Raw genomic sequence first — 19,625 nt, 5'->3', positions numbered from 1 at the left:
GTGTCTTGAAGGGCTACACTAGAGGCACAACTGCTTCATGGACAAAAGTTGCTCAATCCTAAAAGAGTGGGCATTCATTATAATGGCAACACCAGTGGGGTTACAAGAGCATTGTGTAGATGGGCAGAGCAACTGGAAAGGGGTTCACCTGGTGTGGGTTGAGAAAGGATTGAGTTGGGGCAAAGTTGAAGCAACACATGATCAACCACCACTGGCACATGGGGAAGATGGTGCATGTTGACTGCAACAAGAGGTGTAGGATAGGAGGCAAAGGAAGAGGAACAGGAGAGGAAGGCTGTTACCAGCAAGGATCCACTGAAGATGTGATTATTTACCAAAGCATCTGAAGTGGATAGAATATACCTCACTGTCATGACAGGTCAAGTGGAATGATCATAAGCCATGGAAGCCTTACAAGAGAACAAAAATTTGAGACAGGTATCTAAGGCCTGTACTACTTTATGAAAAAGAAACATGTGCACTGACAATGAAAACAGACATTTTGAAACAGTGTGGCACAGTATAGTAAGAAGATCATATTATAAATGAAGTATTGGTGGAGACATAGTATCCAGAGGCTGGAAAAAAAAGACCGAGATCTCAAAGATTAAGATAGTTTCAGCTTGTGATGAGAAGGGAGGAACGAACATTTGGTAGAAACAACAGTAAATACTGAAGTACCAGGATGAAGCCTTATAAGAAGGCCCAGAAAATTATTGAAAAACAGGATAAACAAAGACCCAGACCTCATAAGTCTGACAGGAGAGCAGAGTGAATTCATTCAACATCTAACCACCATGGACTGAAAAGCTGACATAACAACAGTTATGATGATGACAGATAACACTAAATGCATATTAACAAAGAACTGTAGGTAAATGGTTGCTCTGAAGCCCAGACTACAAAGAAAAAAAGCAATAACAAGGCCAGCAAGGACTTACATTATGAAAAGATATGAAACTCCAAAGCATATTTAAGTTACAGAAAAGTGTCTGTGAAGAGACAACAAGAATTTAATCCATAACCAAAATGATCCTGAAACACACCAAAAGAGAAATTAAACTAACATAACAAAATATGCCCATAAAGATGAAAATGAACATTGACAAATAACTAAATAATGAAAAGTTGAGGGTGCGATGGCATAAAAGCTTGAATGGTGTAATCCTAGGAGCACATGGAAATGATATATTTGTAAACTTACACAAGAATGAGTAGATGAAGTGTCATATGTGGGTCTGGGTATAAATAAGTTGGTCCTCTCAGTCTTGAGCAATGCAAGTGGTATGACAGAATTCTGTTGCAGAAGAAAGACTGTCTATGTTTAATAAGGTCACTGAAGAAATACATTCACTTTCAGTTAACCACCCACTTGTGGCAATAAAACTCACAATAGTTTACAAAAATTTTAATTACAAATACAGTAAAACAAGATAAGTTCAAGCCTTACCTCACCTCTATAGTACACCATAACTACAAAATAATTGTTAGGACATGATCTGGAAATTGAAATCCCAAATTTTAAGTTTATATTGCTGATGCACGCATGAGCCAGCTTCTGAATATATTTGTCTTTTTTTATTTTCTTGACAAATCTTAACAAATTAACACCTTAATCAGGCCCAAAAATTTTATCTGTAAATGAAAGCTTAAATGACATTACATAGTGTGGACCTGTACACAAAGAAATACAATACCAACTGCCATTATCTTCTGTAACGATATCTTTTAAAGTGAAACCAAAGCTGGAAAATATTGTTATGAAATTGGCATCTAAACCCTCTCTTGTAAGAATATTCCCACTCACGATTGACAATCTTGAAAGCAATGTCCTCGTAAGGAGGGCCTGATGTGAATTTAAGGAGTGCAAAGTCTTTATTATCACTACACGGTATAAGTTCATACTGAGGTGTTTTAGATTTTTCTATGAGATCAGGATAGAATATGTTAAATTTATATCCTTGTACAATCTTAGGAGGAGGATTATCCATGTCATAATGTGTCTGATTGTATTTATTCCATTCAAAGCCTGTGTGGACTCTGTTGAAATAACGTGGTTTACGAGGACGATATTTATCTGACCATAGGTAATGCTGGGTATCAAGCTTAGCTTCAACGCTGAACTGTACTTCATCACTGAAAGGAAATGAAATAAGATAATTAAAATTAAAATAATACAATATTCTAATTAATAATAATTTAAACTGACATTCACTAGCATATTTATCAAAAACTTAGCAGTGTATGGTGAGTGTACTACAATAATTACTTGAAAGTTCCTAACATTTGAAGATTTTCAACCCATCACTTAAAGTAAAAAAACAAACTTTTCATAAATTTTAGTAATTTAGCCTATTCATGCCCTTATTTTAGTGTCCTAAGCTAAGGGGTTCGTTACTTTAATGAGTCTTTCCTAACTATTTCTATCAAGAGCATCTTCCTCTCCTACTAAACCCTTCTTCTTGAGAACCTCCCTCACTTACACCATTTAATCCTTTGCCTCCCTCCTGAAATTCTACCCCTAATAGTTTCCATCCATGCCCTCTTCAATCCTTCCTCCTCACTCATCCTTACCACATGCCCAAACCATCTCAAGTCTTGACTTTTATCATATCAGTAATCTTCACCACTCCTGCACTTCTAATTTCTCCGTTTTCTAGTCTCATACAGCAACAACCCAAAATTCCTGTTCCTCCTTCCTTCTTCATGGTCATGTTTCTGAACCATACACCATCACAGGTTTGATTACAGTAGAATAGATTCTTATTTGTAGTTTATTAGCATTCTTTTATCACAATCCCCTGCCACATCCCTGCATTTCCCCAAAGCTCCGTTTATCCTGATTTCAAGCTAGAATTTTCACACTTTAATTTATTGGTCATGTTTCCATTGTTGTTAAACTGGATTATTTTATTTCATACTGCATAAGCTTTATACCTTAACTCTCCTTGGTGAAAATTAAGTTTCTTTCTAATAAATTAAAATACAATATATGGTGTTTTACTCAAATACTTGGGGCCTTAGAACAAGTTTTCTCAACTTCCATAGTACTGTTTTTATGTATGCCTTGATTTTTCTATCAGATATTCTTGTTGCTGGAAATATATCTAATAATTTATTGGTTCTAGTTATAACTGATCTTCAGCAAAGGTGACACTGAAGTCTCTTAGTTTATTGGTACTTCTGACCATTCTGACCCCACCCGCAACCCTTAGAAATAATATTATTTTCTTAATCACATATCATAAATAAAAAAATATATTTACGGGTGGTATTAAAACCCATACGGCCTAAAAAAATTTTTTTTGGTTAACAATACTTTTGGAAAGTTTAATCTTTTTAGTAAACATATCCTACAGTTTTACAGCTAAAAATCTTTAGACAATTTCATGAGCATATATCATGGCCCTACCAATCACAGTGTCAAACTTAATTATCTGTCTCCCAAGATTTCATGTGAGTTGTCCTCTCATCAGAGGTAACATTAGGCAGATAACAGATAATTAAAAATTATGTTATTATTGGGGCATAACTATAAAAAAAATCTGATTTCTTTATATTTAAATCAACAATTTTGTATAAAAAAAACTTAGTGGCAGACCAGTGGTCTATGAGGTCATGAATAATTAGCACTTTGCATCAGATAAAGCTTCGTACCCATTAGCAACTATGTAACTACATTTGAATCTACATGAAAATACAATATACCGGTATATTGCAATTGCGAATCAATATGCTGTACTACCAGACATCACAACTATCACTAATTCCAAGTACAACAAAAAGCCCATGCAAATATAAAAAAGAACAAGCTTAACTTACTTTGTCATAGCCCTTTGAGCCTCACGCTGCATAACCTTTTCTTCTGATGTCAGAACACTCTCTACAGTTTGGCCAGCACCAACTACACGCTGCCGTGCCCAGGCAAGCCGCTGTTCATCTTCAGCTTCATCAACAACCACTGTACCAGGTTCTAGCTTATTGCCCGGCAAAAGACGAGGAGAATAACGACCAGCAATATACAAGGATATGGACGAAGCAATAGCTGCATCTCCTTCACATTCCGAATCCCAGTCATCTGCATCATCCCTGTTGGGAAGAAATATAAGTTTTGAACTGAAACTCTTGTAAGGTATAGTCATAAGATGCACTCCTGATGTAATAAAACAAAGGTATTTGATTGAGCATGATCTCGTTTAAAGAAAAATAAAAATACCATAACACACACTGTACCACTGTTTAAATGAATAAAAATTGTTGAATACAAACATTTTTAGAATTTCTTATCATACTGATACACAATCATTTTACAACAGCTGTATTTGTAATCAAGGTGGAAGACCAAACCTGAATCCAAATTTAGCAAAAGGGGCAATAACTAACTTTGTTGCCAGATGTTATTCCCTCTTATATTTAAGAAAAAGTTTAATTTCCTTCCATAAATTAGCAGATACAAACCCATCACTTACACACTTTCACATTTGAGGTCTTTGAACATCCCTGGAATGAACAGTTTCCTGTCTGACCAACTGAAGAAAATATGTAGTAGTAGTATGATACAAACAACATCTAGACCATCAGGTCGCCATCAATCTAACTTTCACTTTTTATGTAGTCTGGAAATGAGGCTGTGAGATCTGCAGGACTGGAAACTTACTACAGTATATGAAAGACAGGCATTTATTATAAAACTAATCTTATGTCATATAAACTCAGTTTGTTTCATCACAGCCCCATAACTCACATATGAATACTGAGTTGCTGAATACCCCAAATTGGTGATCTGTATTCAGGCATCTGAGAACTGTTATGTGTTATGTACTAGGTAATACTCTAAACATACATGACCACTATGGGCTTGAAAATGAATCACCACCAATAGTATTTTCATATCAGATTTTTCCCATACCAGGTTGGATGTGAAATGCAGTCTCTCAACTGTCTTTTATCTTATGCAACTTTCTGTCTGAATTCCTAACTAGCAGAGGTCTTCAACTAGCCCTTTTCCCTATGATTTCTTCCTACTTGTTGCTGTCTTGCTAATTTAATGATAATAATATTACTATTATTATTATTATTATTATTATTATTCAGAAGATGAAGCCCACCGGGGCCACTGACTTGAAATTCAAACTTCTAAAGAATTTGGTGTTCCGAAAATACAGAAAGGATATCAGTTATTAGAAAAACAGGTAAATTAACAAATAAATAAATAAAAATGTAAGTAAATCATTATTATTTACACAACTGATGGAAAGAGATGACTGTGACATCACTTTTACAAGTAGTACTGTTTGATCAACATAAATTCAAGTTTGGTTTCCCATCTCGACCAGCAAATACTGTTCCAGTAAAAAATTGGTCTTATATCTTTCATAAAGGCATAAATACTGTAAACTGAGGTACATAAAAGGAAAAAATGTAAAGTATCACTTACTCTTTTTGATCCAGTTCTTTATCACTTTTCTCTGATTCATCTGATGACCTACTGTCACTTTTAACACTTCTGTCCTTATCATTCTTGTCTGAAGATTCCCCTTCACTTTCCACTTCTCTTTTTACTTCAGCAGTGTCTAAAACCTCCTCATTATCTTCTATGTCTTCCTCTTCTCTGACACCTTGTTCAGCTTTTAACATTTCAAGCTTCTTTCGTAGATTTTCCCTGTGACGTTCTCGCAAACGAGCTCGAGCCTGATGGGCTGCAAATGGAAGGGCAGACAGTCATTAACCCTTGGGCTCAATAATTCTTAACTGATACTAAATGGGTGACCTCAGATCCTTTCATACAGAGAAATGATAAAGTTCTCAATTTTGCTTTAACTTCAATCAACCAATCAATCATTTCCTGTGGCACTCACGGGGATGCATAGGGCCTTGATGAACTCATGCCACCACATTCTGTCCTCGGCTAACTCCCCAACACTCGTCTCCTGCTTCCCGCCTCATTGTCCTTAACCATGTCTCCTTTGGCCTACCTCTACCTTTTCTACCAAGGGCAACCCACCTTGCTGTATCTCGTACAATTCCCTGTCTTCTATACACATGGCCTAGCCACTTCCAGCATGAGAATCTAACATACTGATCGACCGGCTGCACTCCCATAATTCTGTTATTTGATATCCTATCCCTCCAATTAATTTCTAATATTCTTCTGAGTGCCTTATTTTCAAATGCTAAGAATTTATTATCTGAAAAAAAATTTTTTTTGTTCCGTTCAATAGAACCTCTCTTTAAAAGAAGGGTTTTTCGCTCTTGGTGATTATACCAAACCGCAATGTGTTAATAGTGTCTCTATTATTACTATTATTAATTAGATATCAGCCCCAATCAGTGCCTTCATTTTCAAGTTTCAACTTCTCAAGCCCTGGGAAATGGGTAATAGAGTAGTGCTTGGCTTGGCCTCCTTTACCACAAAAATGTCATCTGATGAACCTCCAACCATTCAAACTTACTAAAGAATTTGGTGTTTTACAGAAAATACAGAGAGGATATCAGTGCAGCCTTCTCTGATGAAAAAATTAGGTATACAAAATTGAACCATAAACCATTCTCCAGGATCAAACAAAAAGCTTAAATAAATAAAAATGTATCCTCTTTCAAGAAAATATCATTATCATTTAACAACTGATGGAAAGAGATGACCCTTACAATCTGCCTCCAAAGGGGCCTGACATAACCCTTACAATGACAGTAAAATGCCTTTGCAAAATCAACATAAAAAACTGACAAAACCTCAAAAAAATTGTTTTTTCACAGATCTGGGACGTTTCAAAGGACCATCTCGACAGTCAAAACTGTGGAAACAAATGTTCTTTCAGGATAAAAATTGGTCATTAGACATATCTTTTGAGTGAGACATAAAAGAGTTTAATGGCATTTCATACTGTAAACTGATAAAGGTACATAAACAAACTGAAAAAAATGAATGTGGAAGGTACCTCAATGTAAAGGCTATTTTATATTCCAGTAAAAATTATTTAAAAATGTGGCATTTGTTCACTTTTACTATGCTGATTCACCTGGAGACTGTACTTTGACCCATAGGTAGGGCTGAGCACTTTGCAAGACACAGTCTGACCTTATCAAAAAAAAAAAAAAAAAAAAAAAAAAAAAAAAAAAAAAAGCACTCACTTCTCTGAACCAACCCAGATGCTGCCCACTGGCACTTTCCACAGGGCAGTGCTCCTCTCTACCCATGCTCTGCATGTTATCAACCAGAATCACATCAGACTAATCTTGCAGAACATGGTCTCCCTCTAGGAAGTGAGAAACTTCTCAGACACCTTGTTCAGCTTTTAACATTCTCATTATACAAGGGGGAGACAAGGGCTTGCATTTTAGATTAGCAGAACAAGGTTACCTAGTTTTCTAGTTTTTGTCCTCTTTTAGGATATATTTTTGGTGAAATTAATGGTAATAACACCTTCATTATGAACAACACCTGATTAGGGCTGTTAATGGACCCATCAAAAGATGAAAAATTGTTTCATGATAAACCCATTGAATGCAATAACCCTTAATATTATTATGTCAAATTCCCCTTGCCACAAATCTTTGGATGTTCTGAAGATGGAAAAAATAGAACAAACAGCAACAACTGTTCACACTGCATACATCTTACCCATAAGTGATAAATGTTTTTTTTTTTTTTGCATATCTAAGTCATGTTAACTTTAATTTGGAAATCACCAATTTTCAAATTTTTAATTAATTTTCTTCAATTTCCTATTATTGTCACCCAGTTAAACTCCTTTTCATACTTTACAATGATTTCCTCTAGGAAAGTGCATTAGTAATCACTGATTATTTGCAAGGTATAACACTGTCTTTTAGTATATCATTGCTATATCAGCTTTTACATATCTGTTAGTTGTCATTTCAATTTTATTTTATCATTATTGTTATTATCATTATTACTTCTTTCTATGAGTATTCTATCTTGTTAAACTGCACTACAATACTGAATTTTACCTACTTTGTTTTTAGAGCATAATTCAGTGATTTATTCTACATCTGAGCTGTTTATGCACTTAGCATTTTTTTCTGCTGAGAATAAATTAATGCTTTCTTATTTTTTTTCTGTTTTTCTCACTTTAGTGAAATTTCAGTGCCATCACAGTCTCTCTCATTTGCTTTGCTCTGCTGTTCAGGCCATTTCTTGGAATGTTTTGCAAAGCATTTTTGAGACCGTTAACATATCATTAGCTGTGTTTTCAATAAAAAGATGACATTTTCATAATAAAATTAAGTTTCACATACACTTACCAAGTCTTACATATACAACCTGGCTATAAATTCACACTTCTTCTGTTTTAGTAAAGGTGACAGGCCCTGCATACTATTGAGGAACAGGAAACAACCTGGCAGGTAAGCTTTGTGCCCTTATGTCCATAAGAAGGGATGCCAGGCTTGATTCTGTACTTACTTGGTATTCTGAAACTTAATTTTATTATATGAAAATGTCATTTCCTAAGCAACTCCAAGTAATTACATTTCTAATATTCTTCATTGAATGGAGGTGGGATACACCATATTCTACTCCAAAACATTAAATGCTAATGTATTTGAAAATCTGAAAAATGAAATTTTTGTTTCCTTACCTGGTAAGACAGCTACTGCAGGTGAATACTGTCTGTTTGGTGCTCATCTTAACTTGTAGTGGCATGGCTGTTGAGCCATGGGTCACCTCTACTTAAGTTGGAGTTTTACAATGCCTAGCAAAGCATAAAAAGGTGCACACTAGGCACAGTACCAAAATTAAAGCACAACCAGACAATGCTGTCACCTACTGTGAAAACACATAAAACACACCACAACCCATCACTAAGACTGGTGGATACTCCAGGTACATTGTACCACCAGGCTCCCCAAAACCCGAAAATCCTACACCAAGGTGAAGGGATAGTAGGAGAAAAAGAGTGCTTCCTATTATTCCTCACCCAATACCATGCCAGCCACCAACAACAGTCCCAAGGTACTGCAATAATCGAATACTGTTTCCACTTCCTTCAAATAGTGAGAGGCAAAAATAGACCTGCACTTCCAGTAGGTCAACTGAATAATGGAAGTCAAGGACATATTATGCCTGAAAGTCAAAGAGGTTGACACTGCTTTGATATCATGAGCTTTCATTTTAAATTTGGTAAAATATCCTCCTGGATCTGGAATGTGCCTCTGAAATCAAATCTCTCAGGAAGAACGACAAGGCGTTCTTTGACAGAGGACAAGAAGGGTTCTTAATTGAACACTACAGGTTACTGGATGGACCCCTGATCTTTCCTGTCCTATTCAGATAGTACCTGAGCTCTGACTGGACAGAGTTCTCTCTCTCCTTCTTCATGGCCAAGAACATCCATTAAGTTCTTAATGGTAATTGAACGAGGCCAGGGCTTGGACGAGTCCCCATTCTTGGCAAAAAAAGCCTAGGGTGATGGAGCAAACTGCATCCCATTGGGAAAACCCTACCCTTTTATCAATAGCCTGAATTTTACTAATGCGATTAGCTGTAGCTAAAGCAAAGAGGAAGAGTGTCTTGTATGTGAGATTCATTAAGGGAAGCAGAATAAAGGGGTCCAAAAGCTGGACCCGTCAGCCATTTCAAGACCACATCCATATTCCAGGAGACCAAATTGTACTTCCTCTGTTTCGTCGTCTTGAAGGATTTTAACAGGTCATTAATATCCGAGTTCAACGACAGATCCAGGCCTCTATGTTCAAATATTGAGCTAAGCATAGCCCAATACCCTTTAATGGTGAGGAAGACAAATTCCTTGAGTTCCTCAGGTAAAGGAGGAAATCTGCAACCTGTGTCACAGAGGTCTCAGAAGATGAAACATTGTGGTTGTGGCACCACCAACAGAAGACTAACCACTTGGCCTGGTGGAAGAGGTTAGAAGATTTTTGCCTGCACCATGCAACAGCCTCTGCAACTCCCCTTGAAAAACCTTTCACTCTGACAAGCTTACAAACAGTCTGAAGCCTGTCAAGGCAAGAGCGGACAACCCTTGGTGGTGTCTTCTGAAATGGGGTTGTCTGAGTAAGGATGGTTTTTGCGGAAGGAGTCTTGGATAATCTACTAACAGCCGAAGGTCTGGGAACCACTCCCTCAGGGGGCAAAACAGGGCTATGAGGGTCATAGCTGCATTGTGGTGTGTCTGAAACTTGTTTAACACCTCCCTGATCATGCATGCTGAAGGGTGGAAAAGCATATAGGTCCAGATTGGACCAATCTTGCAGCATGGTGTCTGTTGCCCAAGCAAGAGGATCTGGGGCTGGAGAGCAAAATACAGGAAAGCGATGGTTCTTGGAGGTGGCAAACAGGTCTATCATTGGCCTGCCCCACAGGTTCCAAAGATCTAGGCATACCAGGGGGATCCAGAGTCCACTCGGTGGGAAGGACCTGCTTCCGACGGCTCAGCTCATCAGCAAACACATTTAACTTCCCTGGGTAAATTGGTGACCAGAGTCACTCGATTTTGTTCTGCCCACAGGAGTAGCCCTCTTGCTGCCTGGCAGGAAGAAAAGGAATGGGTGCTACCTTGTTTGCAGATACAGTATATGCTAAGGCCATGGTATTGTCCACATGCACCACTACTGTCTTGTTGCAGATCATTGTCAAAAAACTCTAAAGGCCTATGTGAAATGCTTTCAGTTCTCTCACATTTATATGTAGGCTTTGCTGATCTGGGGTACTTGTACCGGATACTTCCTGATTCCCCAGTAGACCTCCCCAGCGTATGTCCAAGGCGTAGGAATAAAAGTCTAGGTCAGGGCTCAGAGGTTGAGGGGACTTCCCTTCTAACAGTCTTTCTTCTGACAGCCACAACTGCATGTCCGATTTGATCTCCGGGGTGATTGGAAACATGTAAGTGTCTGGCTGTGTTTTCTTGTCCCAGTTAGCCTTCAGACAGAACTGGAGAACTCTCATGTGAAGTCTGCCTAATCTGAAAAACATCTCTCTGGATGCCAGACCCCAGTAAGCTCATCCACTGTTAAGCTGAGCAAGAGGAAAGGGCTAGAAAACTCTGGACTGTCTGAAGGCAGCTGGAAACTGGAGACGGAAAAGCCTGAAAAATCTGAGAGTTCAGAGTCATCCCCAAAAATAAGATTTCTTGTGATAGGGTCAACTGGGACTTTTGAAGATTGATAAGAACGCCCAGTTCCTGGGTAAAAAGAATCATCTTGTGTAAGTCCTTCATGCACTTTTCCTTCCACAGGGATCGAAGCAGCCAGTCATCTAGATAAAGGCTGGCAATGATCCCTACTAAGTGGACCCATTTCGTGAGAGGAGCAAGGACTCGGGTGAATACTTGAGGGGCCATAGAAAGGTCGAAGCAAAGGGCCCGAAACTGATACACCTTGTCCTGGAAGATGAACCTTAGATATATCCTGGAAACTGGATGGATAGGAATGTGGAAGTATGCGTCCTGCATGTCTAAGGTTATCAACCAATCGCCCTGGTGAATGGATGAAAGGACTGAATGGCTTGGCTCCATTTTGAATTTTGTCTTCAGGACAAAATGACTGAGGGCGCTTACATCAAGGACTGATATCCAACCCCTAGATGCCATTGGTACCAGAAAGATTGAGATGTAAAACCTGTCTGTGCTGGTGTTCTTGACTTCCTCTATGGCCCTTTTCTGGATGAGAGAGGAAACTTCCTCCAAAAGGGCTGAATGTCTCTCGGAGCTTATCAGGCACGTTGTCAATGTGATGGGAGAAGTGACTAATGGGGGTTCTCCAGGAACAGGATGGCATAGCCCTCCTTCAGAACTCTGATGATCCAAGGCTCTGCTCCTCTTATCAGCCATTTCTCCCAAAACTCTAGAAGTCTGGCTCCTATGGGTACATGAAGGACTTCCTTCTCACTTTTCAGGTACTGTCTTGGAAGAACTCTTCTTAATAGACTTTGCCATGAATCAGATATCTGTATGGGTCCTGAGTGGGGGTCTAGGTCTACTTCCAAGAAAGGGTTGTTGCTGGAGGGGTAAAGAAGTCCTAGTTTGAAAGGCAGTCAAATCCTTGGAACACTTGGACAATAGACAACTGGGCCAACAAGTCTTGCATAGATTTCTTCTGTAAATCTAACGCAATTCCCTTCACTGTGTCCTGAGGGAAGAGACGATGCTGGTCTAGAGGCGAGAACAACAGGGCCGACTTCTGAGTCTGGGTAACTCCCTTGGAAATAAAGGAGCACCAGAGCTCTCTTTTCTTCAGTACTCCGAAGGTAAATAGAGTGGAAAGCTCTAGACAGCCATCTCTAATGGCTTTGTCAGCATAGGACAGAAGCCTGAGCCAGTCCAAGGCAATATCTCCCGCTAGATCCTGGTGGTCCTCGATTTTCTTGGCCAGTGCACCCACAGTCCAATCCAGGAAACTGAAGACTTTGAAGACCTTAAAAATGTTTTCAACTAGATGATCTAGTTCTGCAGAAGAAAACATTATCTTTGCCGAAGAGAATGCAGAACAGCGAGAAGAGTTAATTAGACCAGAGAAGTCCCCTTGGGAGGAGGCAGTGACTCCCAAGGAAGGAGCTTCACCGGTCCCATAAGATAAATACCCCCTGCGAATTAAGCGAGAGGGAGGAAAAATGAAAGACATTTTGCCTTGCTCCCTTTTGACTGAAAGCCAGTCTCCCATCTTCTTGAAGGGCTTCCTAGAAAACAAAGAAAGTACCATCTTGGGAAGTCTTGTCCTGTTGTCCAGTTGATTCTTCATTAAAAGGGTCGAAGTAGGCAAGGAAGGAGCAGTTGGGGCGAAAAATGTGGGAAAATTTGCCAAAAGGTACCGCTGTAAAGCAACATAAGCTGAAGGAGGTGCAGGTTCTTGGTTGACCTCTTCCTCTCCTGAGGAGACCAGGGACAGGAAATCATCCTGATAAGTCTTGGGAGCGGAGGGAGCTTTCTTTAACAAATCCATGATTTGGGCTAACTGCCGCTTAATAGAAGCCAGAGTTGGCTTGTCATGGTCCAAGGGGGAAGGTGATGACACTGTAGGTCTAACCGGAGGAGGCGAAGGACAGCGCGGTGTCTGAGCTGACGACAGATGATGGATGCCTAGCTGGCACTGGGTTCTCAGGAGCTGGTGCTGGGCGCTTGGGAAGTGCCACCAGACATTTGGAAGCAGACATTGGGCGCTTATGAGCTGTCACTGGGCGCTTGGGAGCCAGGTGAGGGCACTCAGCCATTGAGCGCTCAGATGAGAATGCCTTTGGACTGTCCCATGTAGACAAAAGTAGATGCTGATGGACTGGAGTAAGGACAGAAATGTCCACAGTGTAACTACAAGAAGGATGGGGACTGGTAATAGACTTCTTATACCGCTTAATAGGTAGCAGATCTGGAAAAGTCTAGATACCATTTGTGGCACCTCCTGTTCATGCTGTAGTCATCGGAAGAGCTTGAGGATAATTGATGAACCCCAAAGATACGCCTTTCCAATGGCTGTCTGCCAACACCTTAATTTGTACAACAGGAGCAGCTCAGGTGGCGACTATCTGTGGGCAAACCCCACCAACCTCCCTTGGACCTTTGGTATGTCCTCTCCTACGTTCAGGGGAGCAGGACAGGGACCTTGGTCTTGGAGAACCAGCGAGACGGATAGCCACCTCCTCCACTGGCACTGCACTCTCACTCATCATTTTATCCATTATCACTTTCAGTGAATCTCCTAACTCTGCCACTGTACGTTTACTACAAGGTTAATTTTCTTATTGAACCTGGATCAAGACTGGCAATGGCATTAGGGTCAGAAGCAAGGGAGCCAGGCACAGGAGTAGGAGGCTGAATAGTAGGAGGGCAAGGAATAGGAGAAACAGTAGGAATGGGAATAGTAGGGAGAGCGATATGACTAACCTCTAAACTAGGTTAAGCACAGCTTCTACACTATAAGAACATCTCTCGGCTCTAGAAGCCACTTTCCTCTTCCTATCTCTTCCTAATTTGTCGATGTGAGACTTCAGAATTTTCCACTGTTTACTATCCCATGAGGAACATTCATGACAGGTTTTCTCAATGCTACACTCTTTCCCCCTACATTTACTACAGATTGAATGATGATCATAACAAGCTTTTTTGGGCCTAGTCATACAGCCTTCACTGCAACAGCAAATACTCAAACTGCTAGAATCTGACATAATTAAAAAAAACTAGGGAACTACTCAAAATGTGATAATAAACTATCAATAGGTTGCTGCGCAACCAAAACAAATTGTACTTCACTAAAATCTGAAAAGACAACTGAAAATAATAATAAAAAAAAAGCTGCTGCAAATGGTGCCAATGTGTGTACCAAAGCCGGCAGAAACAAACTGAGCTTATCTGCCAGGTTGTTTCCTGTGTTCCCCAATAGTGGGCGGGGCCTGTCACCTACACAAAAACAGATGTAGCACTACCACAAAGTTTTAAAAAAGTTGCCGAGCAAGTAACTACCGCAAAATTTTAAAAAAGTTGCCGATCAAGTGAGAAGCGTTAGCTATGTCATTACTTGCTAAGTTGCTTATATGAAATATACAAATCAGTTTAAATGCATATCATAACATGGCATAGTGAATCTAAATGCTGCATCAACATCAACACCTAATTGGCAATCAATTTCCCGTATAACACTATCACACTTAGCACATGCAGATGAAAATTGTCATTAGCAGTAGGACACAGCAGTAATACAAGTTTAACAAAACATTCAAGTCACCTAAGAAATTTGTTGGTATCAGAAATGAAAACTGGAGCAATGGAAAGTTAAACAATGTACAGCTACCAAAAGGAATGAGTGAAAAGTAAAAGGCAGAGAGCAATGTACTCAGGGGAAAAAGGACCCTGCAAAGAAAATTACTATACATAGTAGCACACCGAGATAACGGACTGTGGTACATCGTACTTCCAAATATATCGATGTGAAATGGAAATATCAGTTTAAGGGTTTTTGCCTCCGGATTGAGTGCTGAACTTTTTAAAATCAGGTGCCAAAAGGAATGCTGGGAGTTTGAGTGAGGGAGAAAGCTCATCACCTACAAAAGTTTTATGATTACAGTACACTGTAATTTCACTTTACAATACTGTACTGTACTGTACTGTATACTGTCTTGCAGTTTATATTAACCTGTTAAGCATCCTTTATGAGAGACATTGCCGCTCCCATATCATCACATTTTCTAGCTCGCAAAGTGGTCATTTGGTCTATCCTAATTTTTATACTTTTTTATGTGTTATTTTTTACACTGACATTGATTTTTGTATGAAGATATTAGAATAATAAATAATGTAGAACAAGAAAAGATGAAAGAATTTATTTTGCATTTTTGTATCCTAAAGATTATGAACATGAAACATAAAAGGAAAAGATTATGAACATGAAACATAAAAGGGAAAAAAAAATTAATCTTTTGAATTTCATTCCCTTAAAAATAGAGCAAGTACATTAATGAATTGTTTCATTTCATTTTCATTTGTGTCATACCATTTTAGTGCACTTGATTCTGTAGGCAAACTTTCTATATATTCATCTAGAAACTGGATGGAAAATCTGTTTGTTACTGCTACAATGTGCTCCATGACTTTGTCAACAAAAAAATATCTAAAAAAAAAAAACTCCACAGGGTTTCCCTTATTCTGAACACTAATTGTCACATCTTTGGGTGAACGAAAAGTAAAAGGAACTCCAAGGGGTTTCCCTTATCCTGAACAAAAAGTTTGTGGAATCCACAGCAGAGAGAGAGAGAGAGAGAGAGAGAGTAATTTTTGTGTTGACTATGGAAAAGGCTCCGTTATTTCCTTTTATCATAGTCACCATCATTCTTTGTAACAAGTAGTGATAACATCTCTTCAGGCCTAAGATTTTTCTTTTGTTTTAGATTGCTCATTATGGGGGGATAAATGGGATAAAAAAATAAATCAGGTGTTTATCAATGAACGTCAGAAGTATAGCAGGTGGAGGTCGTTGTCCTCTTGTCAGACTGCCTTTCCCTTACAAAAAAAAAGTTGCCATTTACTGCTAATTTAGCTTATAGTGTTACCAGCTGACATTCCTACAATTTGTACAAGAGGAAAGAGCATTTCAGAGTGAACTCAGTAGTGCACCATCCTTGAAAGAGGTAGAATGTGTTACTCTGTTGAAGGCATTGTGATATGGGATGCAGCCGACCCAGATATACCGTCGGCTTTTATCTTACTTTACAGGTACTGTTTGTTTATATACAGTAAAATATACTTTATAGCAAAATGGAAAATGGAATGGCTTCAATGCTATGAGAAAAAATGACTAACCTGATTGGTTGTAACAATTCTGAAAGACATTTCTTTAATTTGTATTAAAGATTTAATTTGTATTATACATTTTATAGATATTTTGCTGTGTTTAAAAATTTAGTAAATTATTCTCATGAATGCTTTAGGGGTATATATATATAAGAGCAACCGTTTTAAGAGTGTAATGTAAAATGACTTTAGGTGTTTTGATATGATGGTTTGGGGTGTATTTTTGTTTGAAATGATATTAAATTGTTTTAGTATGACAGTCTAAGGTATATTTTTGTTTGAACTATAGAATTAGGCAATGAACTGTTAAAATAAGCAGTTATAAGCATTTTACAGTAGTTTCAGGGGTACAGGGTACTTTATGGTAAAAACACGCATTCATGTACTTACACACGATATAATGGAGTTTCTTTTATAGCAGTGTAGGCTCAGACGCTTTAATCCGTTATCTCAGTGAGCTACTAATGTGACATGCAAGGCACCTGTAAGCAGTGGCTCAGAAACTGACAGAAAATTTACAGCCTCCTTGAATATTGTGAGGATTTAAAAAATAATCACAGAACTAATTTCATTAAGATGAAATGAAAATCTTTTTCAAAACAGTGACCCCTCGTTTATTGCGGGAGATAGGTTCCAAGACCGGCCACGATAACTGAAATTCCACGAAGTAAGGACAGCATATTTATTTAATTATTTAACGTGTATTTGGACTTTTTAAAACCCTCCCTGTACTCTTAACAACCAACCCTTTACTCTATTAATAACAGGGACAATTGTTAAGCAATATGAATTCGGTAGGTAAGTTTATGTACCATATAACAGGGGCTAAATTACTGTGGTAAAGTAGCTATAGTATATGACGTGATCGGCAAGCTTTAAATTTTAAAAATTTTAAAAATAATACATACAGTAATACAATACAGTATCATGTTACTGTACTGTATTACGTGTAATACAGTACAGTAACACTTAAGATTAAAAAAAAATAAAGATTGTTACTGTACTCACCACAAAAGAAGGTGAAGTAAAACTTGAATGAAGATGGTGATGAATTTGCTGCACTGTAAAAATGATGACGATGAAGGTGATGATGACTTTTACTGTGCAGTCAATGATTGTATTTTACGTCTCTTCAGACGGCGGTGCCATTTCCTGGGGTACCTCTTCCACGGTTTCCAAAGGTGTAACCGTAGTAGCAGCAGCAGGAACTGGCTCTTTTTTGCGAGGCTGCAAAAACATTGTGATTGGCAGTTGCTGCCGCTGCTGCTTTTTCTGGTCGAAGAGCATCTTGTAGGGGGCCATGACGTCATCGACCATGTTGCAGAATTGAACCGATAGAACCATATCGTCGTCCCATTCCTGCGACCGCTCTTGCAGTTCCTTAGCCATGTTGCATAGCCCGGCAAGCCATTCCAAAGTCAAGCCAGTTTGGGAGACAACTTCTGTTTCTTGCTGCGCTGCTTCTTCTTCTTTGCTCGCCATCTTCGTGAACTCTTCAAGGTCTTCATCAGTTAGCGGCTGGGAGTGGCAGTCTAGAAGTTCACCGACGTCACCCGTAGTCATGTCTGCAAATCCCTCACCTCCAAGGATCGAGCCAACTGCACAGCTTTCTGTACTGCCGAGTGTTGGACTTCGGCAGGTGTAAATTCTTTGTCGTTGTAAACAACCTCGGGCCACAACTTCTTCCAGCTGGCGTTAATAGTGGCAGGCTTCATTTCTTCCAATGCCTTGTGGATATTTTGGAAGCACGTAGCAATTGTGTACTGCCGCCAGTATGCCTTCAAGTTGAAATCATCGTCTTCTTGGGCGGCATCCACGGAAGCAACCAGGTTCGCCAGGGCATTCCTCGTGTATAGGGCCTTGAACTCCCTGATAACCCTCTGGTTCATTGGCTGAATAAGTGACGTCGTGTTGGGCAGTAGGAACTCAACCTGAACCCCTGAATACAACAGATCAGTAGCATGGCCAGCAGCATTATCCATAATGAGAAGGACTTTGAATGGCATGCCCTTTTCTGCTAGATACACCTTCACTTGTGGGATAAAACACTGGTGGAACCAGTCGGAGGTCAGCATCTTCGTTATCCAGGCCTTTGGATTGTGCATCCAATGTATGGGTAGCAGATTCTTGTTTTTGTTTATTAAAGCCCTTGGGTTTTTAGACTTGTAAATAAGTCCTGGCTTTAATAAAAATCCCGCAGCATTGCCACACATCACGAGGGTCACATGATCCTTGCATGCTTTAAAGCCAGAAGCTTTTGCTTCCTCTTTGAACAGGAAAGTTCGCGAGGTATTCTTTTCCAAAAACAAGCCCATCTCGTCCATATTAAAAACTTGTTTAGGTTGATATCCACCTTCAGAGATAATCTTCTTGAAGGTTTCATTGACGTATGTTTCAGCAGCGACTGTGTCAGCTGAAGCAGCCTCGCCATGCAAGGAAGTGCGCTTTTTAGGCCGCAGCGTTTCTGAAACTTTGCAAACCACCCTTTGCTAGCAGAAAATTGCAGTTTCTTACGTAGTGAATGACTGGACGTCCTTGGGTGCGGATCTTCTGTCTTCTTCATCTTCTGCTTCTTTGCGGTCACCACTGTTGTCATTGGTTTCTTAGCGGTGAAGGTCTCGTACAGGCTCCTAGCCTTTGTTTGGATAATGTTCGTATCCAAGGCTATGTTCTTCTTTCGGCAGTCAGCTATCCATACGGCCAAAGCAGCTTCCATACAGACGATTGTTTTATTACGAGCTGTAACCACTCTTCGCCGACTTGTTAAAGGTGATGGCAGCTGTCTTCCTAATCTTCGCCTCGTCCTTGTAGATGTAGTGAATGGTGGATTTGTTCACGCCAAAATGGCGGGCTACAGCCGCGAACTTTCTCCCTTCCTTCAACATAGAGAAGTTTCACCTTTTCAGCGATCGTCATCTTTCTTCGATGGCGTTTAGGCTCTGTACCAGCCTTGGAAGAAGCAGCACGCTTGGGAGCCATTGCAGGGGGTGAAAATTGAAGCAAAGTTCAACAAAAAACCACAAAAAAAATCCCACAGCACAGCGTAAAGTAAACCATTCGGAGAGAAAGCTTGAAGCTAAGTGGCCGCGAGAGAGAGACAAGGGGAGATGCTGCGGGTTCTGAGCATTAGTCTAAGCACCAATCACAGGCCCGATTAGAAATCGGGAAGCTGTGATTTGTCGTCTCCCTTCCATGCACCAATCACAGCCCATGTTACAACGCACTTAGTCACCGATATGATACGCTTTGTGTTTTCCCAACAATGGAACATGCAGTACTGTATAGGCATCACTTCCCAGATGGTTCTTTTTTTTTTTGTCATAGGAGTTACAAGTGCAAATATGTGTTTTTTTGCTATTTTACACTTGTTTT

At 39.4% G+C, this 19,625-nt stretch overlaps 1 protein-coding gene across 1 annotated transcript in view; it reads right to left on the bottom strand.

Annotated features, from left to right (window-relative positions):
- Window positions 1–1,393: 1,393 nt before the first annotated feature.
- Window positions 1,394–19,625, bottom strand: part of cactin (cactin, spliceosome C complex subunit) — a 68,308-nt gene continuing 50,076 nt past the window's right edge. Inside the window, exons 7-9 of the mRNA XM_067093312.1 lie at window positions 5,438–5,699; window positions 3,823–4,089; window positions 1,394–2,136 (exon numbers count right to left, since the gene is read on the bottom strand). Of these exons, the coding sequence (XP_066949413.1) occupies window positions 1,707–2,136; window positions 3,823–4,089; window positions 5,438–5,699 (959 nt within the window). The 3' untranslated portion in view covers window positions 1,394–1,706. The remainder of the gene's footprint in view (window positions 2,137–3,822; window positions 4,090–5,437; window positions 5,700–19,625) is intronic.

The sequence above is a fragment of the Macrobrachium rosenbergii genome, chromosome 4, assembly GCF_040412425.1.
Source record: "Macrobrachium rosenbergii isolate ZJJX-2024 chromosome 4, ASM4041242v1, whole genome shotgun sequence".
Classification (NCBI taxonomy): Eukaryota; Metazoa; Arthropoda; class Malacostraca; order Decapoda; family Palaemonidae; genus Macrobrachium; species Macrobrachium rosenbergii.
Note: the sequence above shows the minus strand (reverse complement) of the source record. Positions and strands in the feature narration are given on the sequence as shown.